A 25,874-nucleotide genomic window follows, 5' to 3' on the forward strand; every position below is an offset into this window, starting at 1 on the left:
TTCCCTATCACCAGCTTCCTTGTCCCCTTCTGCCTTCTGGCCCTTGTCACTGGACTCCTGTACCTCGTTAGTCTCATTTGGTTTTACGGGGCTGTCCACTCCCAGGCTGAACGGTGAACCTCGCAGATAACTTCACCACTGAGCTAAAAGGGTGTCTGGGGGCCATACTCTCGGGGTTCCTCCAGTCTCCTTTAGGCCAGTAAATCTGGTCTTTCTTTTGTGAGTTAGAATTATGTTCTACATCCTTCTCCAGCTCTGTCCAGAACCCTCTGTTGTGATCCTGGTCAGAGCAGTCAGTGGTGGTAGCTGGGCACCATCTAGCTGTACCGGACTCAGTCCGGTGGAGGCCTTGGTAGCTGTGGACAATTAGTCCTTCGGACTGATCTTTTCCTTATATCCTGTTCTTTTCATTCTCCCTTGCTCCCAAAGGGATGAGACCAATGGAGTATCTTAGATGGCCGCTCACAGGCTTTTAAGAAAATTTTTAAAAATTAAAAAAAAAGATAATTACATAATGAAATGGTTCAACATGTGGAATATCTGTATAGTTCAGTGAACCACTATTTTCCAAATGACCAATGCATGGTGTTAAAAAGCATGCATGGATAAAGGATCCACCTGAAGCGTAAGACAGACCAACGGATGCTGATATAACAGAGTATAACAAGTTCATTGCTGTGGTTTCAGATTCTGTATTGCAGCTAACCTTTGAGAAACTGTCATGTGGTGAGTTTTGGTGTCATATCAGAGACTGTCCACAATGATCTGAAAGGCTATTTAAAAATACTCCTCCCTCTTCCGTCTATGGGAGCCCTGGAAGCACAGTGGTTAAAGCGCTTGGCTGTTAACCGAAAGGTCGGAGATTCGAACCCACCAGCTGCTCCTCAGTAGAAAGATGTGGCAGTCTGCTTCCATAAGGATTTACATCTTAGGAAGCCCTATGGGGCAGTTCTGCTCTGTCCTATAGGGTTGTTATGAGTTGGAACCGACTTGATGGCAGTGGGTTTGGGTTTTTTGTTGTTGTTGTTTTTACATCTGCGTATCTATATGAGGTTGGATTTTCTTCTACTTCAACGAAAGCAACATATTGCAGCAGATTGAATTCAGAAGTAGATGCTAGGATCCAGCTGTCTTCTGTGAAGCTAGACATTAAAGAGATTTGTAAAAAATCATTACATTTTTGTTTCGGAAAATATTTTTCATGAAAATTTTGGAATACCAACATATAATGGGTTTATTATTTTTTAATGGTTCAAGCTGGGTTTTTTTATTTTCTACTTTAAGAAATGATTTTCCAAACATGGCTTTCCGTCACTGCATCCTGTTAGTTCCATTTAAACTCAGTGAACCAAGATGATTCAGTTTTTGCTCTTTTGTCACCAGGTTTCTTGTCGTCCGTGATTCTGTCTGAGGGGAGCATGAATTTACGTGTCAGAAAGTCTTTTCCTTTCAGCAGGTGCCGCATGATTTCTTCTTGAATGTGGTTAGTTGGCCAGTTCAGATTGTAGTGTTTTCAGAATTCTTTCTCTTCATTTGTTGCCGCACTGCCTTTTTTTTGGCGCGAAGATGCCTGATGTTAATGTCTCGCAAACCTTGGATCTAGGTTCAAACAATATACCTCATCAGTTCTTGTATATTCTTTTAAGCCTCTCTTCCCTACAAATGGGAGGGACTGGTTTATTATAAGATACTTTATGCCTATGATCCTTTGCCCTTAAACTAGGTTTCTTTTTATGTAGGTTTCATTGACCAATTATTAAGATTCAGGTTATAAATATAGTAAACACAGTGCATGGCATGCCACAAGAACTAAATAGGGTCTCAGAGTTTGGAACTAGGTCTGGAATGCTCCATAAAGGTAATGAAGACACTTCAGGCTAGAATCTCATCAGGCTACACAATAATGTAAATGTGAAAAATACAAGATAAGTTGAGGCTGTAACTTGTAACAAATGCAGGCTAAGGGTTGGGAGCTGCAGCAGCAGATACAGGCTCAGCTCTCTGATTTTAAAGGCTGGCCCCAATTATCTAGAAATAGCCCTCAAATGGTTAAAAAACATTCATGTCTTTTCCTGGTTCTATACTGAGGGACCCTTCTGATCTGTAATTTGGTTTTCTGAGTAGGTGAGACAGCTTAATGTTGTGCAAAGACCACAGTCTTCAGAATCTAATGGCCCTAGGTTTGAAACCCGGCCCTGTCTTAATAGCTGTGTCATCTCATGCAAGCCACTGAACCTCATGTGTGAAATGGTGAGATTGAAATGCCACGTAGAAAGCACCTAGTACCGAAACCAAACCAAACCGACTGCCGTTGAGTCACTTCTAACTCATAGCGACCCTATAGGACAGGGTAGACCTGCCCTAGAGAGTTTCCAAGGCTGTAAATCTTTACAGGAGCAGACTGCCACATCTTTCTCCCATGGAGCAGCTGGTGGATTTGAACTGCTGACCTTCAGGTTAGCAGCCAAGCACTTAACCACTGTGCCACCAGGGCTACTGCACCTAATACAATGCCTGGCAAATATAATCTAAATAGCATTATCTACTACTACTGGGTAATAATGGAACGTTACTAGCCGCAGGTACTGTGGCACACCTGGCTATTGTTGACAGTGTTTGTGGCACACCATTTTGGTTGATGTCTTTTTCAGCTGTTTGAAGAACATTGTATTATCCAGTAATACTAATAGTATTACTATTATTGCCAGTAGTGTCACTTTCCCGATCTCCCTTCACTTGCAGATTAACAAAGTAGCATTGTGGTCAGTTAGCAAGGGTCAGAACCTCTAGAGCGAACAGGGGACATGATAAGATGGAGTGTCTGAAGCTGCAGAGCAGAAGACAAGGCAAAGCCTAAAAGGTGAAATCCACCAGAGTACAGACATTATGAAGCACTGCCGAGAACATTCTAGTCTTCCTAATGACAAAACAGGACAGTCATCCCCAGGTTTGCCCTTCCTGCTGCTGTACAAAATTGGCATCATGCTCCCTTTCTCAAAATCCATTTTAAGAGTTGCAGGCTATGCCAGGTTCTGGTCATCTTGCTGCTTTCCGAGGCAGGTGTGGTTAAGCGCTCGGCTGCTAACTGAAAGGTCAGTGGTTTGAGCCCAGTAGCCACTCTGCAGGAGGATGTTGACAGTCTGCTCCCGTAAAGATTTACAGCCTTGGAAACCCAATGGGGCAGTTCTACTTTGTCTTATAGGGTCTCTATGAGCCGGAATTGACTTGATAGCATTGGGTTTTTATACATATATTTTTGTCTAAAATAGTTGTCCCTTCTTTACAAATAGAGATAATTCTGTGTCTCTCTATTTCAAGTTCTTGAGTCATTTCCTGGCTTGTATTTTGGTTTTTAACTTGTCCTCAGCCTTGTAATTTTGCTAATTGTGGCCTAACCAGGTGTTTCTCAACCTGAGGGCCTCTAAGGCAACCCGCCCCCTCCCAGGGGGCTGGAGGGGAGACCAGAAAGAGGATGACAGTTCCTACGGGAACTCTCCTTTATCAGCACAGAAATTCTAAGGGGTGTCAGCTACTTTGTGCACAGAACCTTCCATCTCTGAGGGTGGAGGTCCATCTAATCCTGGGACCACCCCATTAACCTCAAGTGCTTCAGCACACCCGGCTGCTGGTGACAGCAGCGCTTACCTGTGGCGTACTGTTTTGGTTGGTCTTTCCCAGTTGTTTGAAGAACATTGTATAAGCTGAACTGTTACATATCCTAGGAAAGCAGCAAATAGCAGAGCTGAACAAACCACTAGCCAGGCGCAAGAGTCTGACTTCTCGTCCTTACAGATGAGGAAACTGAACAGAGAAATGGGGCTTGTCTAAGGGCTCCTGACTCCTTAGAGTCCCTTAGCCTTTTTGCTCATTTTGACTTAGTATTCTTGACCAGTTTTTTGTTCTTTGTTCTTTCCTTCCTCGCTGACCCCACACACCTTTTTGATGCTTCCAGATTTACACTTCTGCTAATACCTACTGACTAGGAACATGTAGGACAGAAGACAATTTGGCATCCTCTCACTTCAGCAGGCAGAACCTGGTGTACAGGGCGCCCCCCAGAGGGCCTAGTTTTCTCCCCCATTATACCATCAGCTCTCACCTAGTGCGGGTACCTGCTTCTTGTCTGGAGGTTAGTGCTGCAGCAGCCACAGCGATCCAAAACAAGCCGGAACCTGTAGGCATGTCGGCTGGGAAGGAGGGGTGGTGGGGCTCTCAGAAAGGCCGGTGTTTTTAGGTGGAAGCAGCTCTTTCATACCGCCAGACCGTATACATCTTGTTCATTCCATCGCCTGTATTCTACCTGAGAACTCCTCCTCATGACTATATGGATTCGTGGGCTCTGGAGCATTGCCGTACTGCATGCTTAGCGCACAGCGCCCTCCAGTCCCATACCTGCCCTGCGAGCCTGAGCACTTACACATACTTACCAGTTGCATTGTGGTCAGTTTTTCATGAAGTTCTGACTAGCCTGGGGGCTTCTTTAGGGCAGGACCTCCATCTTGTTCTTCGTAGCATCTTTTCCTTTATCCCAGTGGCTGGTATAAGGAGGGCACAAATTGTTGAATTGATATCTAGAAACTTTACTTATAGAAGAACTCATTCCCTCAGAATGCCTAAACTGAGATTTTTAAAAAATGGAACCGTTTTATGTGGTTGTCTCACAATTGTTTGTTTTTTTTTTTTCTTTTCTGCAGTGAACATGTGTTATTTGGGTAATAATTTTAGAAGGTAACAAATGGTTATAAGACACTGAGCGATGTCCATTGCATGCAAGCTGCCACAGGGACTCTCCCTGCTTCCATGGTGCTTCCTGATTCCGGCTGAGTCTTTGAAGACAGTGCCGAGTGTCTGACGGGAAGAAATACTAACAGCCTGTCAGACCCTGAGGAACAGCAGATACAGTGGGAGCCTCAGGCTTAAACTCCTTCGGTACCTCTGCTGTGGTAAATCAGTTTGAACTAGTACAGACCTACACTGACAATGATTTTTACTCTTAACTGATATTTTCTTTCTTTGAACATGAATGCGTGTTTCCGTTTCTTCAGTGGCCTGTGGTGTTTCCAGTCACGTCCAGCCAGTCTCCTAATGGCGTGTTGTTTCGTTCCAGTTACACCAGAGCCCAGAGCAGGGGCAGCGTAGAACACCTGGCACAAGCGCTCCAGAGGAAAGGGCCTCAGTGACACAGTTAGCTCAGGTACAGCCGATTTCTGTGTTCCTTTCTTTCACAAACAATAGTGATTCCCTAAGAATGTGTATCCCTCTGTTCGCTCCCTTGTCCTACAGTAGTAACTTAAAGCATTACTGAAGAAGACAGTAAGGGCGGAGGACAGGCCATTTTCATCTACCCCTGTTGTGAGATTAGACACATGGCACATACTGAAGAAGTGTTCACCTGAGGAAGTGAAAAGAGGAAGAGTGGTTTCTAGGGTTAGCCTTTACACGTGTGAGATGAAGAATTTAATCGTCACTTTCTTGAGTTGGAATCGACTGGATGGCAGTGGGTTTGGGTTTTTTAATTTTTTCCCAAAAAGAAGAGTAAAGGGAAGAATTTCTATTTGGAAACTATCCTAAGGCAACTACCAACATGAATTTGGAGTCAGGCAGGTGGCCTGCGGCTTCTGTGTGAGCAAATCAGTGCTAAGCTCTTAGCTAAGGATGTGTGGAAGCCCAAGAAGATTCCACTCTGTCACCACAGACCTGCTTCCAGACACCCCCTTTCCCTGAGCAGTTTGCTGTTTACCTGAGAATCCTGCAAAACCTATGCAATCAAAATCGTGGCTACTTGATGTCCGTCCTGCTGGAAACTGCTTGAGGACCATCTGTCTCTTCCTCCCCATATTTCCTGGTGTGCCCACAGCTGGTTCTCATGCCACAGCATGTGCTGTCCATGAGGTGCTGCGTGGAATTCATCAGTATTCAAGGATGAATTTTCCTTTTAATGCATCTACCAAACTGTGCTAACGGTGGTATATAAAACATGGTGTTTTCTCCATCAGGCTTACCACTAACTCAAAATACGTGGACAATCGTAGAAAATAAAAAATTGGAGGGATAACAAGACTAAGAATCCATGTTTATTTCTTTTTTAAAATCCAACAACTATGACAGAAAATTAAAAGGCCTGTTTTCCCAGCAGAAGGGCAGACTTTATAATGCCCGGTTGGTAGCCTTGTATTTGCAGGGGGGTTAGGGGTTAATTGGATCAGAGTGGCTGAGCACACTAGAGCTGCAGAAATACAGGAGCAGGGCAGGGTGTGATGTCCTTAATATCAGTTGCTATAAAGGTACCTTAGCCCAGTTTATTTACATAGTGTATAAGAACTATGTGCGTATGAGAAAAGGCACCAGACTTGGAGCTCAGATATGTTACTAATTTGCTCAAACCTTCTGGGCAAGTCATTCTACGAATGTAAGTTGGTAAAACTTTTTGGAAGGCAATTTAGCAATATGTATCAGATTTAATGTTATATCTTATTACCTATAATTCTCACTACACATACATACAACGATGTTTGTCATAGTGTTGTTTATGGTAGCCCAAAACTGGAAACAACAAAAATGTTCATAAATAGGATACTGAACAGTTCAATAAAGTGTGGTACAACCATAGATGGGTAAGAATGCAGTCGATGAAGGCAATGTAGATCTATTGATATGGAAAGGTATTCACAACATTTTTTTTAAAAGGAAAACATACACGCATACATACAGAACAGCATGTAATGATTCAATTATTCTAATAAACACACACAGAAATAAGTTTGGAAGGATATACACTAACGTGTTAACGATAGCTCTCACTGAAAAATGGGGTTCCATGTTACTTTCATTTCCTTAGTCATACCTTTAGGCATAGTCTGAAAAGCTGATCTGAATGTAGAAAAGTTAGTTTCTATTATAGATGACTCCCAGAGAAATGCCCGTTTCATAGGTACACACTAAACCATGCCATCCATAGAAGGGCAATAAAACCACCTATTTAACAGAATTAATGTGAGAAGTACAGTTGTCCTCCCTTATCCGTGGTTTTGCTTTCCACGGTTTCAGTTACCCGCAGTCCGAGAACTTTGGATTACAATGTTCTTCCAAAAGGTTTCGGAAAAAAGGAACTTCCAGCTATCGGGGAACCCCAATCATCAACATGGTCATGGCTTGACGACCCTCCTTCTGGTGTATCATCATCAGGTCAGTAGTGGCCTAACGCTACGTCACAGTGTCTCTATCATTCACCTCACTTCATCTCATCATGAAGACATTTTATCATTTCACATCATCACAAGAAGGAGGGTGAGTACAGTACAATATTTTGAGAGACCACATTCACGTAACTTATTACTGTATATTGTTATAATTATTGTTTTATTATTAGTTGTTAATCTCTTGTGCCTAATTTATAAATTAAACTTTACCATAGGCATGTATGTATAGGAAAAAATACTTATCAGTAGAGATCAGTACTATCCATGGTTTCAGGCATCCACTGGGGGTCTTGGAACAGATCCCCGGGAGATAAGAGGGGACTGCTGTGCATAAGATGACTGAGTCAGGGAGCCAAAAGGAAGGCTGACCACAACAGAGATGCAGCCAACTGTAGTTATGTGGGAATGTGGAGCCAGCGCCGCCAGATCTTCCAAATTTTCAAGCAGCCGCACTTTTATTTGAAATCTCCTAATATTTAAATGTTGGCAGTGTATTCAAGTTGTTTTAAAGCACTGCAGATAATTGTAAACATTGCATATACCAAAGATATACAGATGGCAAATGAGCGTGCGAAAAGATGCACAACATCCTCAGTCATTAGGGAAATGCAAATTAAAACCACAAAGAGAAATCGCTACACACTTTATCAGAATGGCTAAAATTAAAAAGAAAAAAAAAAGAAAAAACTGATAATACCAAGTGCTGGACGGATAATATCAAGAAACTGGAACTCCTATACTGCTGGTAGAAAGTGAAATGGTACAGCCTGTGGAAAAAGTCTGGCAGTTTCTTATAAACTTAAATATACACCTACCAAATAACCCAGCAGTCCCACTCCTATGTATTCATCCAAGTGAAATGAAACCCTGTGTTCACACAAAAACTTGTTCGTCAATGTTTATAGCAGCTTTATTCTTCATTGCAAAAAGCAAAACAACCCAAATGTACCTCAGCTGGAGACAAGATAAAACGTGGTACATCCAGACAATGGACTGTTCCTTAGCAACAGACAGCACTGGCCTACTGATACACTCAACAACATGGATTAACCTCAAGTGCATTATGTTTAGTAAAAGCAGCCAGACTCAAAAGACGACATACTACGATTCCATTTATATGACGTTCTGGAAAAGGCAAAACCATAGGTACAGAGAACAAGGCCAGCAGTTGCCAGGGGCTAAGGGTGGGGGCTGGTTCTAACAAGGGAATTTTTGGAGGTGATGGAAATGTTCTGTATCTTGACTGTAGTGTCGTTACATTAGTCTCTGTGTTTGTGAAGCCTCACAGAACTATACACCAAAAAGAGAGTCAATTTTGCCATCTGTAAATTTAAAAAAGTATTTTTAAAAACAAGTATCACAAGGCTGGAAAAAGACAGGTATGCTTCTAACTAACTAACTAACTGTGGTGTCCACTGGGTGGTCAGTTTGTGACCTTCCTCTTACATTCAGAACCAGCTTCCACATGGTGGACTGCTCACACCTCCTCCTCTGCCTCTGCCCTGGGGGAATGAACTAAGATGAGTTCATTCATTGCTAGGTTCTTGGTAATCCACAACAGTGTTCTTCACTAAAGCAAGATCTCAACTTTGCAAATCATTTTAATCCTTTTTTTAAGGATGAATGTTTATCTCACTTTATGTATTTAGAAAATGTGTATGTAAAATATTAAATATTACTCTATAAGTTATTATCTAAAGGAACCCTATAAAGCTAACTAATTATTTTTGTGTATAAACTGACCAGTTTCCCTAAACTTTCCTTAAGGCAAAGTTTTTCTATGTTCTGTTAGTCAGACTCTTGCTTTCACCTGCAATCTCTAATAAATGGACTCTGATATCCCTGCAGTCTATCCTGGCGTCAGAGAAGCTATCCCTTGTCTATGAGCAGTCTGCATGGGATGCTGACGAGATAGGCCCCTTTCTACGCTTGTGCCTCATGGATCAGAATTTCCCAGCATTTGTGGAAGAGGTGGAAAAGGAACTAAAAAAGCTGACAGGGTTCAGCCGTTAATGCTGTATGTACATGTGTAACTAAGGAACTTGAAAGTATTGGAAAAAGCATCTTCTAAAATTAGAGAAGACACCAGAATAAAGGGTATTATTCCAAACACCTTTTATCAATGTTTTATTTTTAAAAACAGGTAAATTCACTTTTTTATACATCATTGCACTTCAACAATTACACAAAACACAAGTACATGCATCTATAGTTACACACTGCATGAGAACTGTTAGGTTATAAAATCTACAATCAATCATCAAATCAACATGAAAAAAATACAGTGTCAAACCAAAAAGTATAACTAGTTGCATAGAATATCACCATGCTATAACATTTCAAGGTCACTGAAAACAAAAGGTAAATTATAAAAGTTTGCCTTAATTGAATGTACAAGAATAAGGTTCAACACATCAGTGCAAAAGGATTTAAGAATTTACATGATTTAACAGAAGAAAAAATAATCACTTAAAAAGCAATCATACATATTTACTGCAATTCATTATATCCATTCAGTGGACTGTACCAGCTTCTTATTAAAGTCGTAGGTTAAGCCCTTAAAATTTAGATTTCAGTTTATATTACTCATCTTTATGTACTGGAACTGCACAATATCCTCATCTGACAACATACACTATAAGGAGTGAATTATCAGCAGCTTAAAAATGAAACAAGCATTTACTTTATTTCTGGATTTCTCCCACCCCAAAAAATATAAATATATATATTTATATACTGTATATATCTGTAGGTTTTGCTGTACTTTACAAAAATGTATCACTAGATGGCAGCAGTGCATTTTAGAGCTTTGCCAATTTAACAGCTGCATTAAGTAAAAAATGGTGCATGCATGATCTGATCCTCAGAGGAGCTTTTCACTTCTATTTAAATATTTTAACAAAGGAAAAGAAGCAACATTCACAGCACATCAAGCCCAAAATAGTTTACACCTTCTACACTGAAGCACTGTTTAAAATGTGTCTGGCTAGGTCATCCTTACAGGAGAGGCAAAATAAGGCATGCTTTAGACAGTCATTGTGGTGCTGCTCACTTGAAAGGTGGAGAAAGAGAGTTATAGAACCAAAGAGGTCCAAGCATGAAATTTAGCAGGTTGTGTTGCCACCAGTTTCAGGGACCTAGGGATCTGTAAAGAAAGAAGAATTTGGAAATTAAAAGGGAATATGCACTGTCACTCAGGACTGTGAGGTGACATGTAAAAACAAAGCTCTGGTTCAAACAGCATGCTCAGGGATGTGGTGTGAAATTCTGATCTCCATGTGCCTAACAAGACAGCACTCGGCCCAACTGCCGCCTGGGCACCACTACTGCCTTGCCCTTCAAAGCAAAGTAAGACTGATTGGCCTCTGGGAATAATCCACCTAAGAAGGTGACAATTTAATTTTTACCTCTTTTTAAAGAGAGAAGTGAATAGTGGTGCAATGTATTTCTTTTGAAACATATTCTGAAATGGCATTTATGTAAATATGCAAAGCAAGGCAGCTGAAAAATGTTCCTTTCCAGCCACTGAACTGGGCAGACAGAACTTATTCCATCAGTATCAGCGGCTCTGAAATTAACTAAAAGATCTTACCAACATACACACCGACTACTGAAGAATTTTAACAAGGTCTACAGAGGCACATTCATTTGAATATAGTTTTTAAAACTTCTAAAGAGGCCATACTTACATTAGAAGCAGTACTTAATTTGTGTTTCTCTGGCGCAAGTTTTTATCTTTGTGATTGTTGGTGGAGTTGGTTTTCCTTCGGAGGAAAAATTGCATTACAAGAGTTAACATCAAAGTCAGTAGCAACTTTTGAAAGTATAACACATGGAAATACAGGGAGTCTTTCACTTACTGCCATCCCTGGGGTAATAAGAAATTTTACTGCACAATAGTAGTGCATAAAAATATCCCTTTTGGAAAATACCTACATACCTTCAATTAATAGATCCTTTTGACTCCCAAGGCAGACAGCCTACAGGTAACTTTCCCTTTGTTTTATCAACTATAATCCAATTACTATAAAGGTGAGAATAGCTTTTTCTCTGCTGAATACCAGTGTCCCTTTTCGACTGATAAAAAAGATACCTGGACGGCGCTCTGCTCTGTGGTACTTAGCTGATTTGGGCACCGTCTGCCTGCCTCTCACTCCTTAGCCCCCAACTCTAGGAGACTCTGCCAATCTTGGGGACTTCTGATTCCACACTTGCAGCTCCATCTCTCTTGGAGCTCCATCTCTCTTGGATACTAGCGATTGCTAACGGAGCTAGACAGCCCACGCGGTATAGTCCAGATGAAGGTTAACTTTAACAAAACCTGAAGCTTCAGATACTAGTCATTCCCCACGTTACCAATTTAAGCATGTAAGATGTACAGAGTCTTAAACACTTTTTTTGCATGGTATTCTACTTTGTAATGCTACTAAAAACCAAACTGTACTGCCTGTCCTGGGAATCAAATGATCATCCATCAGGTCAATGTCAGTCTAAAGTCTACACTGCAACATCAATCCATTCACTAGCTTCCTCTACAGTCTTAGCAACTCCACTGGATTAAACAGCAGTTCAAAATAATTCAATCAGAAACTGTCAGATCAGTGTCCAGTAAGGTACTTACATTGGCCCAGCTGGTTCATCGTCTACACAGGTGTTCCGTTTTTTAATAACCCATTGAAAGACAGAAGAAGAAAAGAGAAAATTGTTAGACTCTGCATGAGGATTAATAGAACAGCAAATTACAAGTGGCAAACATGGCTATTCATAGCATTTACTCAAGGCCATTCCGTCTGGAGGTGCAAAACACTCATGGAGTTACTTCTAGATTCAGGTTTTTAATGGCAGGTATGTTGTTTCAATGGTTTTAGTTAACACTTTGAATGCTTGTCATGAAAAACTGCAACTGTAGCGGACAGATAGGCTGCAATATCATTATACTCATCTTGTCCCCAAGTTCCAGTGGTTCACTCATAAATAGATGAGAAGACAAACCAACATTTCAGTTGTAAAATCCTGCTGTTTGTTTTCTTGTGGTGAATGCATGCACAGTTTTGGCTCAGTCCTACAACGTGGATGGATGTGTACGTACTGTACGTTTAGCCACACATCCTCGCTTTCCCCAAAAGACGCTCTGTTTTTCTTGCTGTTTTGCAATCTCTAGGAGTCTCTGGTCTGGAGAATGAGACTGAGGAAGAGGCAGCCACAACAGTTGAACCTAACGCTGGACCAGCCATGCTGGGCTGTGCCAGCAACCAGCGTACGCGTAACAGAGGATGTTCTGTGACACACCAGGGGCATGGGATAGTGGTGACATCCCTGACAGAAAAACAGGCTCGCTTTTATGCCCTGGTCAAAACCAGAACCCAAACCCAGATGAGCCACAGGATAGGGTTTTTTTGTTATTGTTGTTGTTTTGGTTTTCTTAATAAAAACGCTTATATTATCTGAGTTTAGAAACCATCTTAGATTGTTAAAGATTCTGATTTGTAACTTTTTCTTTCCTGTTTCAACTAAGGGCAACTTGGTCCCCTTTAAGCAGAGATACACATACATGGAGAGAATACTGGGGTTGGGTGGAGGGGAAAGATCCCCAAAGGGGAGGGAGCAAGTAAGTGCTCTTAGTTTCTTTTAATGTCCAAAAGTCAGGTGGACTAAACGATCCAGAACAGTCTGATTTCATGAGGGCATAGAAAACCTCTCAGCAGGATTCCACAAGGGGCTCGGTGCACATGAAGCAGTTATGGAGCTCACAGTCTCAGTGTGGGCATCTGCAGGAGCACACGTCAGGAGTAATGTCTGTCACAGGAGACATTGCTCCGCCTGTTCCTTCGAGGCAACGGAGAGGCAAAGCCACCGCCAGCACACACAGTGACTGGAGCAAAAAAAATATTTCAAAAAAAAGAACTAATCACAAACCAATGACTCATCAGCCAAAACAAGAGGCTAGCGACACGCCAGTGTCCACAGGAGTCCATTACTAACAACAGGAACTATCGAAACAGGTACAGAGAGCACACTAAGACTTTAGGACACCCACGACATCTGTGTACTGGGTATGCAGTGGAGATACACAGAGACACGCCAGGTCCTAGGACATACAAGCCCAGCCTAAATCCTGCCCTCACCACAACTTCGGAACACCCTAGCCTCCCGGCCAAGCCAGCTCAGCTACATGCTAGCAACTAAGCGCTGGGGGACTTAAAGGAAAAGACACAGAGCAAACAGAGTGTTTGTAATGCTCTGGCTGTGCACCTGAAAATACAAAAGTCTAATGCGAGATAGCAGATTCAAGAATCTCACCAATCTACTCCCAACTTTAAAAGAAAAAGCAGGGGAAGTAATAAGGGGGAGAGGGAGTTGCGATAGCCAGGCTGATCTTTTCCAAGCGTTAACACTGTAGGCACCAACCCAAGCACTTCACACCACAAGCTTCTCTTTCTGTTGTAGTGGGGGTATTGCCCGGGGTCTGATTAAGAACGTTACTTCCCAGCCCCACAAGCTGATAACGTGCAGAGGGCTGCGTGGAGGTGTTTCGGCAGCAGTGGCTCCAGTGTAGCCGCCATGCCTGCGCGTGGGAGCAGCTATGAGTCACGCTAACGTCTCCATCTGATGGGCCCTTCCTCTCTCTCCCCAAATCCATCTCACAACAGAGAAAAAGCCTGGTGTCTCCCTAATCTCCCGACTGCATCGTTCTCTCAACACCACTCTCCTTTACAGGTCAGACAAAAAACGACTTGACCCCAAACGGGGCAATCAGGGGAGAGGGAAAGAACAGAACTACAGAAAAAAAAAGTACAAAAAGTAAATGAGAATTAAACAGCAAACTGAAATCCAAATTAGTTGTGAAAGTGAATGAAGTAAACTTGAAGGAAAGTGTTAACATTATGAACTGTGCATCGTATAGACTGAAGCGGAGATTAAACAAACTCCAAAGCATGCATATCGCTCACTTACCACCATGTTTAAGGGTATGATGCAATTGAAGGGGGAAAAAAAAGAAGTCATAGTAACCGACAGATATCAACATACCCCCAAACCCTCAGGCCACAGCCAGCCAGCTTAAACCATGACTGTTCTCTCCACCTCAGTATTACTCACAGCCACTGGCTGGATGAGTGGAAGAGGACGGAGGAGAATGGAAACAAGATGCTCTGGAATGCGTCTTACGAGAGGGACGCTTCCGGTGGAGCCGCTGCACCCAGACTCCTCAGCGTGTGCAGTCTTCCCGACCAAAGGCACCACAGCCCGCGCTCTCGTGCCCGCCTCATGACCTAGAAGCGGGCTCCGCCATGCCCAGCGAGCATGGGGCTACCTGATAAAACGTCACCTCCGAAAAGATGGCTTTAAAGCCAAAATAACCAAGAGCTGACTGTCTCGTCAAAGCTGCCTTTGCACTGTCTTAATTACTGAGGGTGGCGTTTTGTGGTTTCTAAATCCACTTAACTTCTGTCTGCTCTCCAGAGAGTAGGCATTAAACCCAAGAGAGATTAATGGTTACTCCCAATTTCCTTCCCTTTTTGGACCTATTGTATTTTCTCCATCTGGTAGCTTGTTACCGACCCAGCTGACCCCTTGTTAAAAGACACTGAGTGTGTGTTTGGATGGCATTTAAAAAGTCACATTTCCTTGCCAACATTCCTGGCCTGCTGTAAAGCTTTGTGTGCTCCCGTATGTTTTGACCAACTAATAGCATTCAGAACCTTAGAATAACTCTTCATTCTAAAGTGTCTGAAAGAGCGTGGCTATATCAGGGCCACCTAAGATGGTCCAATAAAACCTCAAATGTCTCCTCCACTGGTAACTTAAAGGGAGATAATAAAAATTATCCCCCTAACGTGAAAAGAGAAAACTCTTCTTGATGCCAGCACTTCTTAAGTCAGCTCCTACTTTTTAAGCTGATGTCTGTGAGGTCCCTAAAACGTCCCCAGCAGAACTGAAGGCACCTAAGCAGGTTCACCCCGCCCTCCCCAGGGGCTTGGGGAGCGGGGAGCAGAAAGCACACACTAATCCCTCCCTGGGTTTAGTCAGCTCTGAGTTCAGTCAGCAGGGAACCACCACAAAACGGGGCCCCAAGCACATTTGTCAGCTGTCGGATGGCTGGCTGGAGGGATGCTGGCTTAAATCTTTCTAGAAAATTATCAGTTAACATTTTCAGAGAATACAGTCAAATGGTGAGTTAAGTGGAAAAACAAAGCCCTATTTGGCTCCATGATCCATCCTGAAAACACTGAAGGTAAAAAGTGAAATACAGATAACCCACCTACAAGACAACCTATTGGATACCGATACTCAAAGAGACCATAACGGGTCCAAAGGAACATAACAGACGTGAAGATCACTTATAAAATGGCCTGAGTATACTTCAGCAGATAAAAAGACTGGGCCTTTTGTTTTTAGGAAGCAGGTGAACCTTAATGCTCAGCATTTTCTGTGTACAAAATTTAAAACAATATTTGCTTCTAGAGGGACATATGAAGCCAGTTCCCTTACTATGGGAGTAAGAAAAACTTAGACTACACTGTATATAAATGGAAGTTTGTGTATGTTATATTATTTTTGTATTGTTCTCTTAGTGTTTTTCCATTAAGGGGATGAGCTACCAAGAACTCACAGACTGCCCAAAATATGAATAGGCAGTGAGTCTGAAATAAACTATAGGTATATCTTGATAATAAAGTACTTCTTTGGCAGAGAAAAAGCATGTCAGGCTTATTAAAAAAAACAAAAACCATTGTCACAATAGCGAAAATAAGCCAACATAGAGCCACAGAAGAGTTACTGAGAAGTAAAAATTCATCAGCTCTAAAACTCCAAATTTGTATCAGATGGAATGTACCTCTTCATTCATTCCAAAAAGGAGTGTCTGTACATGTCTATATTTAAATTCGAGGAGGGGCATATGGAAAGAAAGCCTCGGAGGTGAGTCTGTTCTTCCTAAGAACTGCAGAAGTTGAGGGGAAAGCGGCCAAAGGAGAAGAGAAAGCCACGGCCAAGGAAAACTCACTGAAGAACGAGAGGCTTTTCTGGGAGGGAGGCAGGAGGCGGGAAGAGTGAGAGAAAGAGGTAAAGAGACTCAGGGGAAACTATGGAATGGAAATGCTGGAGCAAGAGCAGGGATGGAGATGCACCACACTGCTGTCGGAAGGGAATAGCAATGCAGTAATTCCAGCATCCCATATTTTTCACCCCAATTCAACAATTAAAAAAAAAAAAGTAAAAGTTGGCTTACATTACTCTCCCAAGAGACGAGGGCAAGGAGTTTTTATCTTGCACTTACCCTGTAGGCATCTCTTTTATGTAGGATTCGTTCACTGTCTATGGTAATTTAGCTTAAAAGAGGTGTCTTCCCTCCAGGAAGCTGTTCAGAAGATCTGCTGGCCACAGATGTCTCCTATAACAGACTGGCCCCCATTTGAGTTCAACAGCCAAGGAGCTCATAGAAAAAAATAGGTATCTGCTTCCCTGGGCAGGTGTCTACATTTGTCAATGGAGATAATACTAACCATTCCTCAAATCTAACCAGAATGTCATCTACATACCCTGGGGTAGCAACCTGGTAAGGTAGGTGGCTTCCTACGAGAAGACTGGAAGCTCTGACCGGGACATTCCAAGCCACTGTGTCACTCTGCCATGCCAGTGGCAGCCAGCCCCATCTCGAAAGCCAGGTTTTAAAGCCCATCTTTGCCTTCTTCTAACTGACTTTTAGCTTCTCGACCTTTCCAAAGGGCAGGCTGAGGAAGGCAATATTTAACAAAGCCAAAGCATTCTAAAGGGATGAAAAGGCCCTTTTCAGGAATGAGGCATAACTGTTCCCCAAGAGCCAAAGCTGAAAACACACACAAGATAGACAACTATCTCCATTTACTCTCTGGTCTAAATATAGGTGCGCCCTTGGGAATCTTAACATGTAGCAGGAAAGAGAAAAATCTACAGGAAAAAGCATCAGGGTTGTCACAGAGTAGCAGTTTTGTGGACCTAGAAGGAAAGTGGAAATCTTGGGGCCACTTCTATGTTGCAGAGAACTAGACCACTCAGTAAAAAGGTCCATCTGCTTCCTGTGATGTCCACCCCATTCTTCCATCTAGTTCACTGCTAAACGCTCATCAGGAAGGGAGCCCACCAGGTCTTCCCACACGCATCACTATCTCAGCGGACCCTCTTCACCAGCCTCTCTAATACTCACTCTGCTTAATGCAGGCAAAGAGATTTAGGAGCTGCTAAGAGGAAAGAGAAGGGAAGTGGCCACTGCCCCCAAACATGTCCTTCCAGAGACTCTAAAGCCACTGGCATGCCTCTGGGCCACACTCTTTGTGGAGAAACACCCGACCTCACTTAGTATTCTCCCTGAGATACAATGGAGGGTGCTGTATGGCAGGGTGCTGCAGTCCAGCCACGTGATACAGACAACTCTGCGGGGCAGGTTTCAGTGCCACAAGGTGCACAGGCCCCCGCCTAGTCGGACTATAGCCAGCAACCCCATCACCACCCAAAGCCGGCTCTACTGAGCTCAGAACACACCCTGCGTAAGGCGCACCCTTCTATCCTAGCCCCGGCCAGGCAAGTGGTGGTAGAGGTTGGGTGACTGATTAATTCTCGGGGGGAGGGAGTGTGGTGCTACTTAGGAATTGGAAGCACTACCGATACAGGTCTCCATCAGTAGCTTCCCACTGGTTGTAATCAGAGGGTTAGAAATGGAACATCCTTGACCAAAAAAAATTTCCCAGAGCTTTTCTGACTCCAGGCATGTCCAATCATCTAAGATTACAGCTCTTGATCTTTCCAATGCTTAAGGTTTGCTGTGGTTCTACTGCGGCTCCCCACTCCCTTCACAGACCCTCTGCTGGCCTGGAGCGCTGGCCTGGGGCACTGCCCTGGGGCATGGACTCCAGGTGTTACCCTTAGCTGCCTTTGTCTTAAACTGCGCGGGTGGATGTATCAGCCGCCCTCTACCATTCTTGTCTGTGAGACACAGACTGAAAAGCCAACAGCCTTGAAAACCTATAGACGAGACCAACCAAGGGCAATCACAGGCTGGCTCATTTCAATGCTTTTCTGAGAACAGGGTGACCGGGCTGTGGCAGTAACCTGCAGGGACTACACCAGGCAACCATGTGGCAACCAATTATATACCTTAAATCTGCCTGAAAGGCCAGGTGGCCTGAGGTCTTGGGGTGGCTTCTAGGCTTGACTTGGATTCTCCTCAGGCTCAATCTGCCTGATGATCTGTATTGAAGGAGGACAGAGCTGAACAAAGAGAGTGACAGCTGCTATTCCCCACGTGCGGCATGAAGGGCAGACAGAACTGGGGTCTGGAGAATACTCAAACAGAAGGATAAAGCCAATTATAGTTCTAGGTGGCTAATGCAAAATAATCTTGGGGGTAGAGAGGTAAGGGACCAATATAAGAATTTTCCTTCTCTCCTTTTGGGATGGAATCCCAACATCCTTACAGTCCTCTATGGGTGCTTGGAAACCACCCCAAGGAACCAACCCAATGTTACAGCTATTTTGTAGGGATGCTCTTACCATCAGGAACCTCATCTGGCCTCTTCCTCTTCTCGTACACAACGATGATCACCACAAGGATGATGATTTCAGCCAGAATTCCCAAGAAAGGCCAGAGTGGGGCCAGGTGGCTCCGTACCCTGAGGACTGTGACGACGGAGGTGGAGCCAATGGCGTTGGTAGCATTACATTGATACTCGCCAGGGTCTTCTGTAATCTGGAGGTCCACAATGTTCAACTCAGTGTAATTTTCCTTGTTGATGATGAAGAAGCGTCCAGAGGCATTGCTAATGTCCTGCTCAGGATCAGAAAAAGTGACAATACACAAAGGTCAGAGTAGGTGAGCTAGCAGTACCCAAGAGAGGGTGGCACTGTCAGGCATTCTGACCAGGGCCCCAGCTGGGATGAGGGAGCACTCTTTAGTACTGATCTAGCCAAACGATCTTTGTCCAACGAACTTGGAGTATTTTATTAATGACTTCCCTTCAATATCATCAACAACAATAACAAATCAACAAGGCTGACAGAGCCAAGGCAAACACCTCCCCTGGCATTGGTCCTCTAGACTTCTCCACCTTCCATGGAGTGAGTGGAAAGCCTACTGCCTACAGACCTGGAAAAGACCGACTCAATCTAGTAAATGCCACTGCAAACGCCAGGTAAGAAACAGTAGCAGAAAAAGGATCAGGGAGGGGGTGACCTCCATGGTCAGGAGACTCTGGAAACCTTAGGCCTGTCTGATGACTTCAGTGGCAGCACATCTTCAGGCTACGTAAGTTCAGGGAAGTCTCCATAAACTTCCTCCAGAAGCAATGCTAACAACTTGCTCCTAGTCAGAGTGCGGGAAGTTCAAAACTTCCCTTTCCTTTTAGGGTACAAAGGCTAAAACAAATTTTATTCATTCAATCAACAAATATTTACTAATGTGTGCTAGACATGTTTTATGGCCTACTAAGGGGAAGGTGAGATAGGGAGAAATGACACAAAAATGAACAAGGAGTTTGGCCTCAAGAGAGAACTAGCCCACCAAAGGGATCATTAAGGAACGCGGTAAGAAGCCCTCAGGGAGTGACCACTGCTGGGCAGTGTTGGGGAGAGCTTCGGAGAAGAGGTAACATTTGAAGTAGATGGTGGAGGAGGAGGAGCTAATCAAGCAGGACAGGAGTATTCCAGGCAAAGGGAAGAACATGTGCAAAGACACAGAGGTGAGGGAACCCACAACCAGGGGCCTAGGAACCGGGACATGCTTGCAGCACTAATCTCATGGGATACTGTCAGAGAAAAACCATTGGCTTATTAGTCTTCACCGTTCATCAACTAAAGCATAGAAACAACAGAAAAAAGAAAGGGGGAAGATAATCCCCCCAAAAATGCCTTGCTATATATAGCATACAATCTGTCTTAGTCATTTAGTGCTGCTATAACAAATATCACAAGTGGATAGCTTCAACAAAGAGAAATTTATTCTCTCCCAGTCTAGTAAGTTACAAGTCCAAATTCAGAGCGTCAGCTCCAGGGGAAGGCTTTCTCTATTGGCTCTGGAGAAAGGTCCTTGTCATCAGTCTTCCCTTGTTCTGGGAGCACCTCAGTGCAGGAACTTCAGGTCCAAAGGACGTGCTCTACTCCTAGCACTGCTTTCTTGGTGGCATGAGATCCCCACGTCTCTCTGCTCACTTCTCTTTTATATCTCAAAAGAGACTGGCTTAAGACACTAATCTTCCAGATCTCATCAATACAACTGCCGCTAATCCATCTTATTACATCATAGTGATAGGATTTACAACACATAGGGAAATCACCTCAGATTACAAAATGATAGACAATCATACATACCAGGAATCACAACCTAGCCAAGTTGACAGACATTTTTGGGGGACACAATTCAATCCATGACACAACCGTTTGCCTGCACTCCAGTGTGGTAAACACAGCCATCACCCATCTGTCAGTGCAGGCTTGTGTGTTGCTATGATGCTAAACAGGTTTCAGGGGAGCTTCCAGACTAAGATGGACTAGAAAGAAAGGCCTGGTGATCTGCTTCTGAAAATCAGCCACTGAAAATCCTATGGATCACAGTGGTCCAATCCTGTTGTGCATGGGGTTGCCATGAGTCAGGGGCTGACCTGACAGCAGCTAACAACAACCTGATTGAAATGGGGGAACTCAGAGCCTTCAAAGTAAGTTATTCTGTGAAGCAGCAACTCTAGGACTTGGAAAGCTGCCAACTTTTCTAAACCTTACTTTACTTGCTCAATAATTCTGTGCTTTTTATTCACAACTAGTGCCATCAAGCCTTCACCGGGCAGTCTTTGAATACCATCACAGGAAGACTCCCACCTTCTCAGTCAATGCAATCAACAACAAGGCAAGGGACTCGTCCTTTTGCCTTACAGTAGCTAAGGAGAGAGGCATCAGAAGTATCCCATATTCTAAAAAGATACTAAAAAAAAAACGGGGGGCAGATAGTTCTCCCAGGTATATTGAAAGGGAACCCCATCAGGGTATCTTACCACCAGTCATCACGTAAACTAGATCACTCCCCCCAGTCTATAAGAGAGAAGACAGGACTGGAGGTGGGAGGAAAGGAATTAGACTTGGCATTGCATCCTTCTACGCTGCAGCCAAGTGGAAAAAGCACCAAGAGAATCACTCAAAGACTAGGGGGGCATGGAAAAAGGGAGACCAGTATCTCCTTTTCCAGTAGATATTTGTTTAGGCAGGAGACTGGGCGATGTGCCCTGTGTGTGCCTATCTCAGAAAAGGGTTATTTGGAGATAAGAAGGAAGATCAGCTGATTCTCCCACCATCTGGAGAGCCATGATGCTCAAATGTCCTCTGCCTCCCGGAGCTGCCTTCTGAGTGCAAGTGCCCAGCAGTGAGAGGCTCAGGAACTGATCATAAGATGTAGCATCTGGATGGCCGCCACACAGAGGCCAGTCGGTCGAGGCCACAGAAGCAGCAACAACCAAGAGTGGACTACAAGGAAAGTCAGGAAAGTGATACTTGTCCCCCACCTCCCCACCCCCGCCTCACAGTCAGAAGGAAAAGGGGACCCAGAAGACAGACAAAGACAATCCCCCACCTCCCTTGCAGGTCCTTCAGGCTATGGGACTTTTGAATTGAACGGGACTAACTTTTTTTTTTTTTAAGTTGGTATAAAATACAGATAACACATTTGCCAACTCAACCTCTTCCATGTGTACAACTCAGTGACACCACGTGCATCAATCACGTTGTGTAACCATCACTAATATCAAATTGCCAAGTTTTCCATCAGCTATAAATAAACAATACTGCTTCCTAAACAACAGACTAAACTTTTTAACAACAAAGAGTTCCAAGAAAGCTATGGAATCCATCCAGAAAAGGAAGTTAGAGCGTTAGTGTCTAGAAAAAATTAAAAGCATTTCATCTCAGCACTCAACTGAGTTTCAGGCTGTTCAACAAACTGGCTTTCAAAGGCATTAGCCTAGGAATAACTTTTCTTTTCCCCATCCCTCTTTCCTCAAAAATTTTCTCTCTACAAAATGATACATGGCTCAAAAGTAAGGGCAAGTAACAATGCTTGATTTTCAATGTTTTTCAAAATATAACAGATAATCTGCAGGCATGAGAAGAATAAGAAAGATGAAAATACCCACTTAGGAATCCTAAACTGCTTGGCAAAAGCTCAAGGGCCTTCCTCCCCAATGTTGCCGTCGAGTTGATTCCGACTCACAGTGACCCTACAGGACAGAGTAGAACTGCCCCATAGGGTTTCCAAGGAGCGGCTGTGGATTTGCACTGCCAACCTGTTGATGCACATCCATAGCTCTTTACCACTGTGCCACCAGGACTTTCCCAATGACCAGTATACAGAAATGGGCATTTCTTCACCAGCATCTTAGAAGACTAAACGTCTTGTTGATCTTTCAGGGCAGGCCTGAAAATACTCAATCAGCATCTTTATCTCGCCATTCTTCATTAATAGGTCTCCCGCCATTAATGGGTTTCTGACATCTAGCCATCATTGTTGATGCTGGAGTATCACCACCTTGACATTTTATTACTGAGACATTTATGGAGTGCAAAGAATAATGGACTTGGAACAAAACACTGGATTTGACACTTGGTTTTGCCACTAATTTACTGTGGTTAATATGTAACCTTTCCGTGTTTCTCCTCCCTACAAAGTAAAGAAGTTGAATTAGATGATCTCTAGGGGTCCCTTATGATTCTGAAGACTGACAATGAATAAGGATGTCAGAAGTTTAGTGCCGACGAGCATGTAAGGCTTGGGGCTAGGAGGAATAATGTCAATATTATACCCCCTCTGACAGAAAAGGTGGGTGGTCAAACATCATTAAATCAAAGAGAAAGTGAGAGAGACAAAGACTCTACAAATAGATTGAAAGAATCATCTCACGGATGGGAACAGATGTTCTCTTTGATCTTTTCTGGAGCAGATAAATGTCAGATTCCCAACATCTAAGGTGGCCCTAAGGCCTCAACAGGTCACCCCAATTCCTCATCAGTTTTTCCTGTGTTCCAGGAATCTATGGAATATACTAACACCTGCCCTTAGTGCCTTGTCTTCCAAAAAAAACAAAGAAGCACATTAAAACCACTTCCACAACAATATTTTCTTCAGGATAAATAGACTAGAATAATAATAAAGGTTTAAGATTAGGTTTAGCTCATTCAGTGTCCTATCCTGAAGGCAAGCAATCTTAATCCCTAACCAGAGAGACAGACAACTTTAACAAACTGTGTACAGGGATCCCTGCTGAACGGAGACTGCCAAAGGCCTCCAGATTTATGACACAAACCATTCATGACCCAGGAGAGGGTAAGTGAAGCCATGCACCTTCAAGGGTATGGCTGCTGCAGCAACTGGTCCAGATGTCTGCACCTCCCCAGGAGAACTCCAGCAACCACACAGACCAGGCACAGAACTAGGACTGCCCTTCTACTCACCGAGAATCCATCGTCCCCCTTCTTTTGCCATACCCACTCTGGGTGGGGGTAACCAACTGACTTGCAGTACATCATGGCATCCTGCCCTTCGTTCTTGTTCTCACTCCGTTTATGGCCAGTGATGTCAGGAGCAGCTGTGAGAAAGAGTGTTGAACAGTTACCATGGGAGCCTGCTCTGAACAGGGATACAAAGGCCCAACCTATTGGCTCAGAGCCCTAATGCAGTCAGTCTTTAGGCCTGCCCTCATCTCCAGCTTTGATAAAGAGCATTTCAGGTCAGAATAGGACAATGGGACAAACCCCATCTCCTACTCCCTCCCCCAAGCAGCACAAAGAGACACCAGCGTTACTAATAATATGAGGTTCTACTGATGTAGGTGTTCTCCAATCTACTGGAAAAGGGTGCAGGCCCCACTCCCTTAAATTAATAAGCCTTCCTTTGAAGAAAATGCAAATAGAAAACTATTATCTCCTCCACCAATCAAGTTTTTGTTTTATTTTTTCTTAAAATACCTGCACTAAAAATGATTATGGGTCATGTCAGCTGTCACACATTCCCTTAAGAAATGAGAGATCCCTGAATCCAACACCTCAAATCAAGTCCTACAGCAAGGTATGTAAAAACAATAAATGAGAAATGACTTGACAAGCCTTTGTTATTAATACTTATCAAGTAATGACAAAAGCTCTCCCAGGAAAGAGAGAATCCAGCAAAATGGTCTTCACAAGGGAGAAGGAAAGGATGAACAGGAAATCTAAAGTGTCCCAAGAGGATTATATTAACAGCTCAGGAATCTGACTCACAAACTTGATTAGCAACAATCTCAATGAACCAAATCTTGGAGACATTTCCAGAACTGATAGAGGCTGCTGGTCTTCTCTGCTTTTAGGGGTCTCCCAGGAAGAAATAAACACCGCCTGTGGTCTAAAAATTGGGTCAGTTTCAAGGATCAAAGCAGCCTGAGATAGGGGTTAATTCTTTGAATTTAGCCTTCTTTTATCTTAACTGTATTTTCCACCAATGCCTCACCAGTTTCAGGAATCTGAAAGCAATAAACATAAGCCAGACATCACTTTGTTGGCCAAAGGGTAAAGAGAATCAAGAGGCATGGTCCAAATTCCAGTTTTGCTAGTTCTTTAACTATTCTGTGCTTCAGCTCTACACCCATTATAAAAATGGAAATAATTCTTGTCCTTGTTTGCCTCCCAGAGTTCCTGAATAGATGAATAAGATGTCAAGATATTCATTCGGAGACTATAAAAGCCTGTACAATTATACAATATCACAAGCTGATTCCATGTACCCTCTTTGATTGGCTTGGCTTTCCTTGGCTTAAAAACAATCAAAGGTCCTGCTGGAATGGGCAAGGCCTCAAACTGTCTCTACAACCAGTCACTGCCTATCATGGGTTGAACTGTGTCCCTCCAAAATACGTGTCAACTTGGCAAGGCCATGATTCCCAGTACTGTGTGATTATCCACCATTTTGTCCTATGTGCTGTAAATCCTACCTCTATGATGTTAATGAGGCAGGACTAGAGGCAATTATGTTAATGAGGCAGGACTCAATAATCTACAAGATTAGGTTGTGTCTTAAATCAATCTCTTGAAATATGAAAGAGACGTGAGCAGAGAGACAGGGAGGCCTCCTACATCAAGAAAGAAGAGCCAGGAGCAGTGCAAGTCCTCCAGGCCTGGGGTCCCTGCACTGAGATGCTCCTGGACCAGAGGAAGACTGATGACAAGGACCTTCCTCCAGAGCTGCCAGAGAGAGAAAGCCTTCCCCTGGAGCTGGCACCCTGAATTCGGACTTCTAGCCTACTAAACTGTGAGAGAATACATTTGTTTGTTGAAGCCATCCACTTGTAGTCTATCTGTTATAGCAGCTCTAGATGACTAAGACACTGCCAAACTGAGACCTGCTCGGTACCACTCAGTGGGAGGTGTTTTCTAGACAGGATATTATAAAGGAAATTTTGTGTGTGTGTTTTTCCAAGCAAAATTCCTCACTGGCTCTATTTTGTTCCAACCAAGCCAAACTTTTCCCATAGTCACTCGGTTCACTTCTTAGACCTAGTATTTGGCCTGATCACCCTTCCTCAGAGCTTTCTGCAAGCAATACACATTAGTGACCACCTTACGTACCCCACAGAGCAAGCTCCGTTAGCCACACACTAACTAAAACAGCATCGTATGTGAGCCAGGGGACGCAAC

General features: G+C 43.4%; 2 protein-coding genes across 3 annotated transcripts in view; one reads left to right on the forward strand and one right to left on the reverse strand.

The window, feature by feature from the left end:
• The window catches only part of REC114 (REC114 meiotic recombination protein), a 121,600-nt gene extending 112,360 nt beyond the window's left edge, over positions 1–9,240 (forward strand). For both annotated transcript variants that reach the window (XM_004374813.2, XM_023729822.1), the window contains 2 exons: positions 5,108–5,194; positions 9,048–9,240. In XM_004374813.2, coding sequence (XP_004374870.1) covers positions 5,108–5,194; positions 9,048–9,212 — 252 coding nt within the window. In that variant the 3' untranslated portion in view covers positions 9,213–9,240. The remainder of the gene's footprint in view (positions 1–5,107; positions 5,195–9,047) is intronic.
• A 59-nt stretch (positions 9,241–9,299) lies between these two features.
• Positions 9,300–25,874, reverse strand: part of NPTN (neuroplastin) — a 75,355-nt gene continuing 58,780 nt past the window's right edge. The window contains exons 4-8 of the mRNA XM_023729821.1: positions 23,661–23,794; positions 18,726–18,999; positions 11,821–11,842; positions 10,889–10,963; positions 9,300–10,344 (exon numbers count right to left, since the gene is read on the reverse strand). Of these exons, the coding sequence (XP_023585589.1) occupies positions 10,903–10,963; positions 11,821–11,842; positions 18,726–18,999; positions 23,661–23,794 (491 nt within the window). The 3' untranslated portion in view covers positions 9,300–10,344; positions 10,889–10,902. The remainder of the gene's footprint in view (positions 10,345–10,888; positions 10,964–11,820; positions 11,843–18,725; positions 19,000–23,660; positions 23,795–25,874) is intronic.

The sequence above is a fragment of the Trichechus manatus genome, unplaced genomic scaffold (assembly GCF_000243295.1).
Source record: "Trichechus manatus latirostris isolate Lorelei unplaced genomic scaffold, TriManLat1.0 scaffold00030, whole genome shotgun sequence".
Classification (NCBI taxonomy): Eukaryota; Metazoa; Chordata; class Mammalia; order Sirenia; family Trichechidae; genus Trichechus; species Trichechus manatus.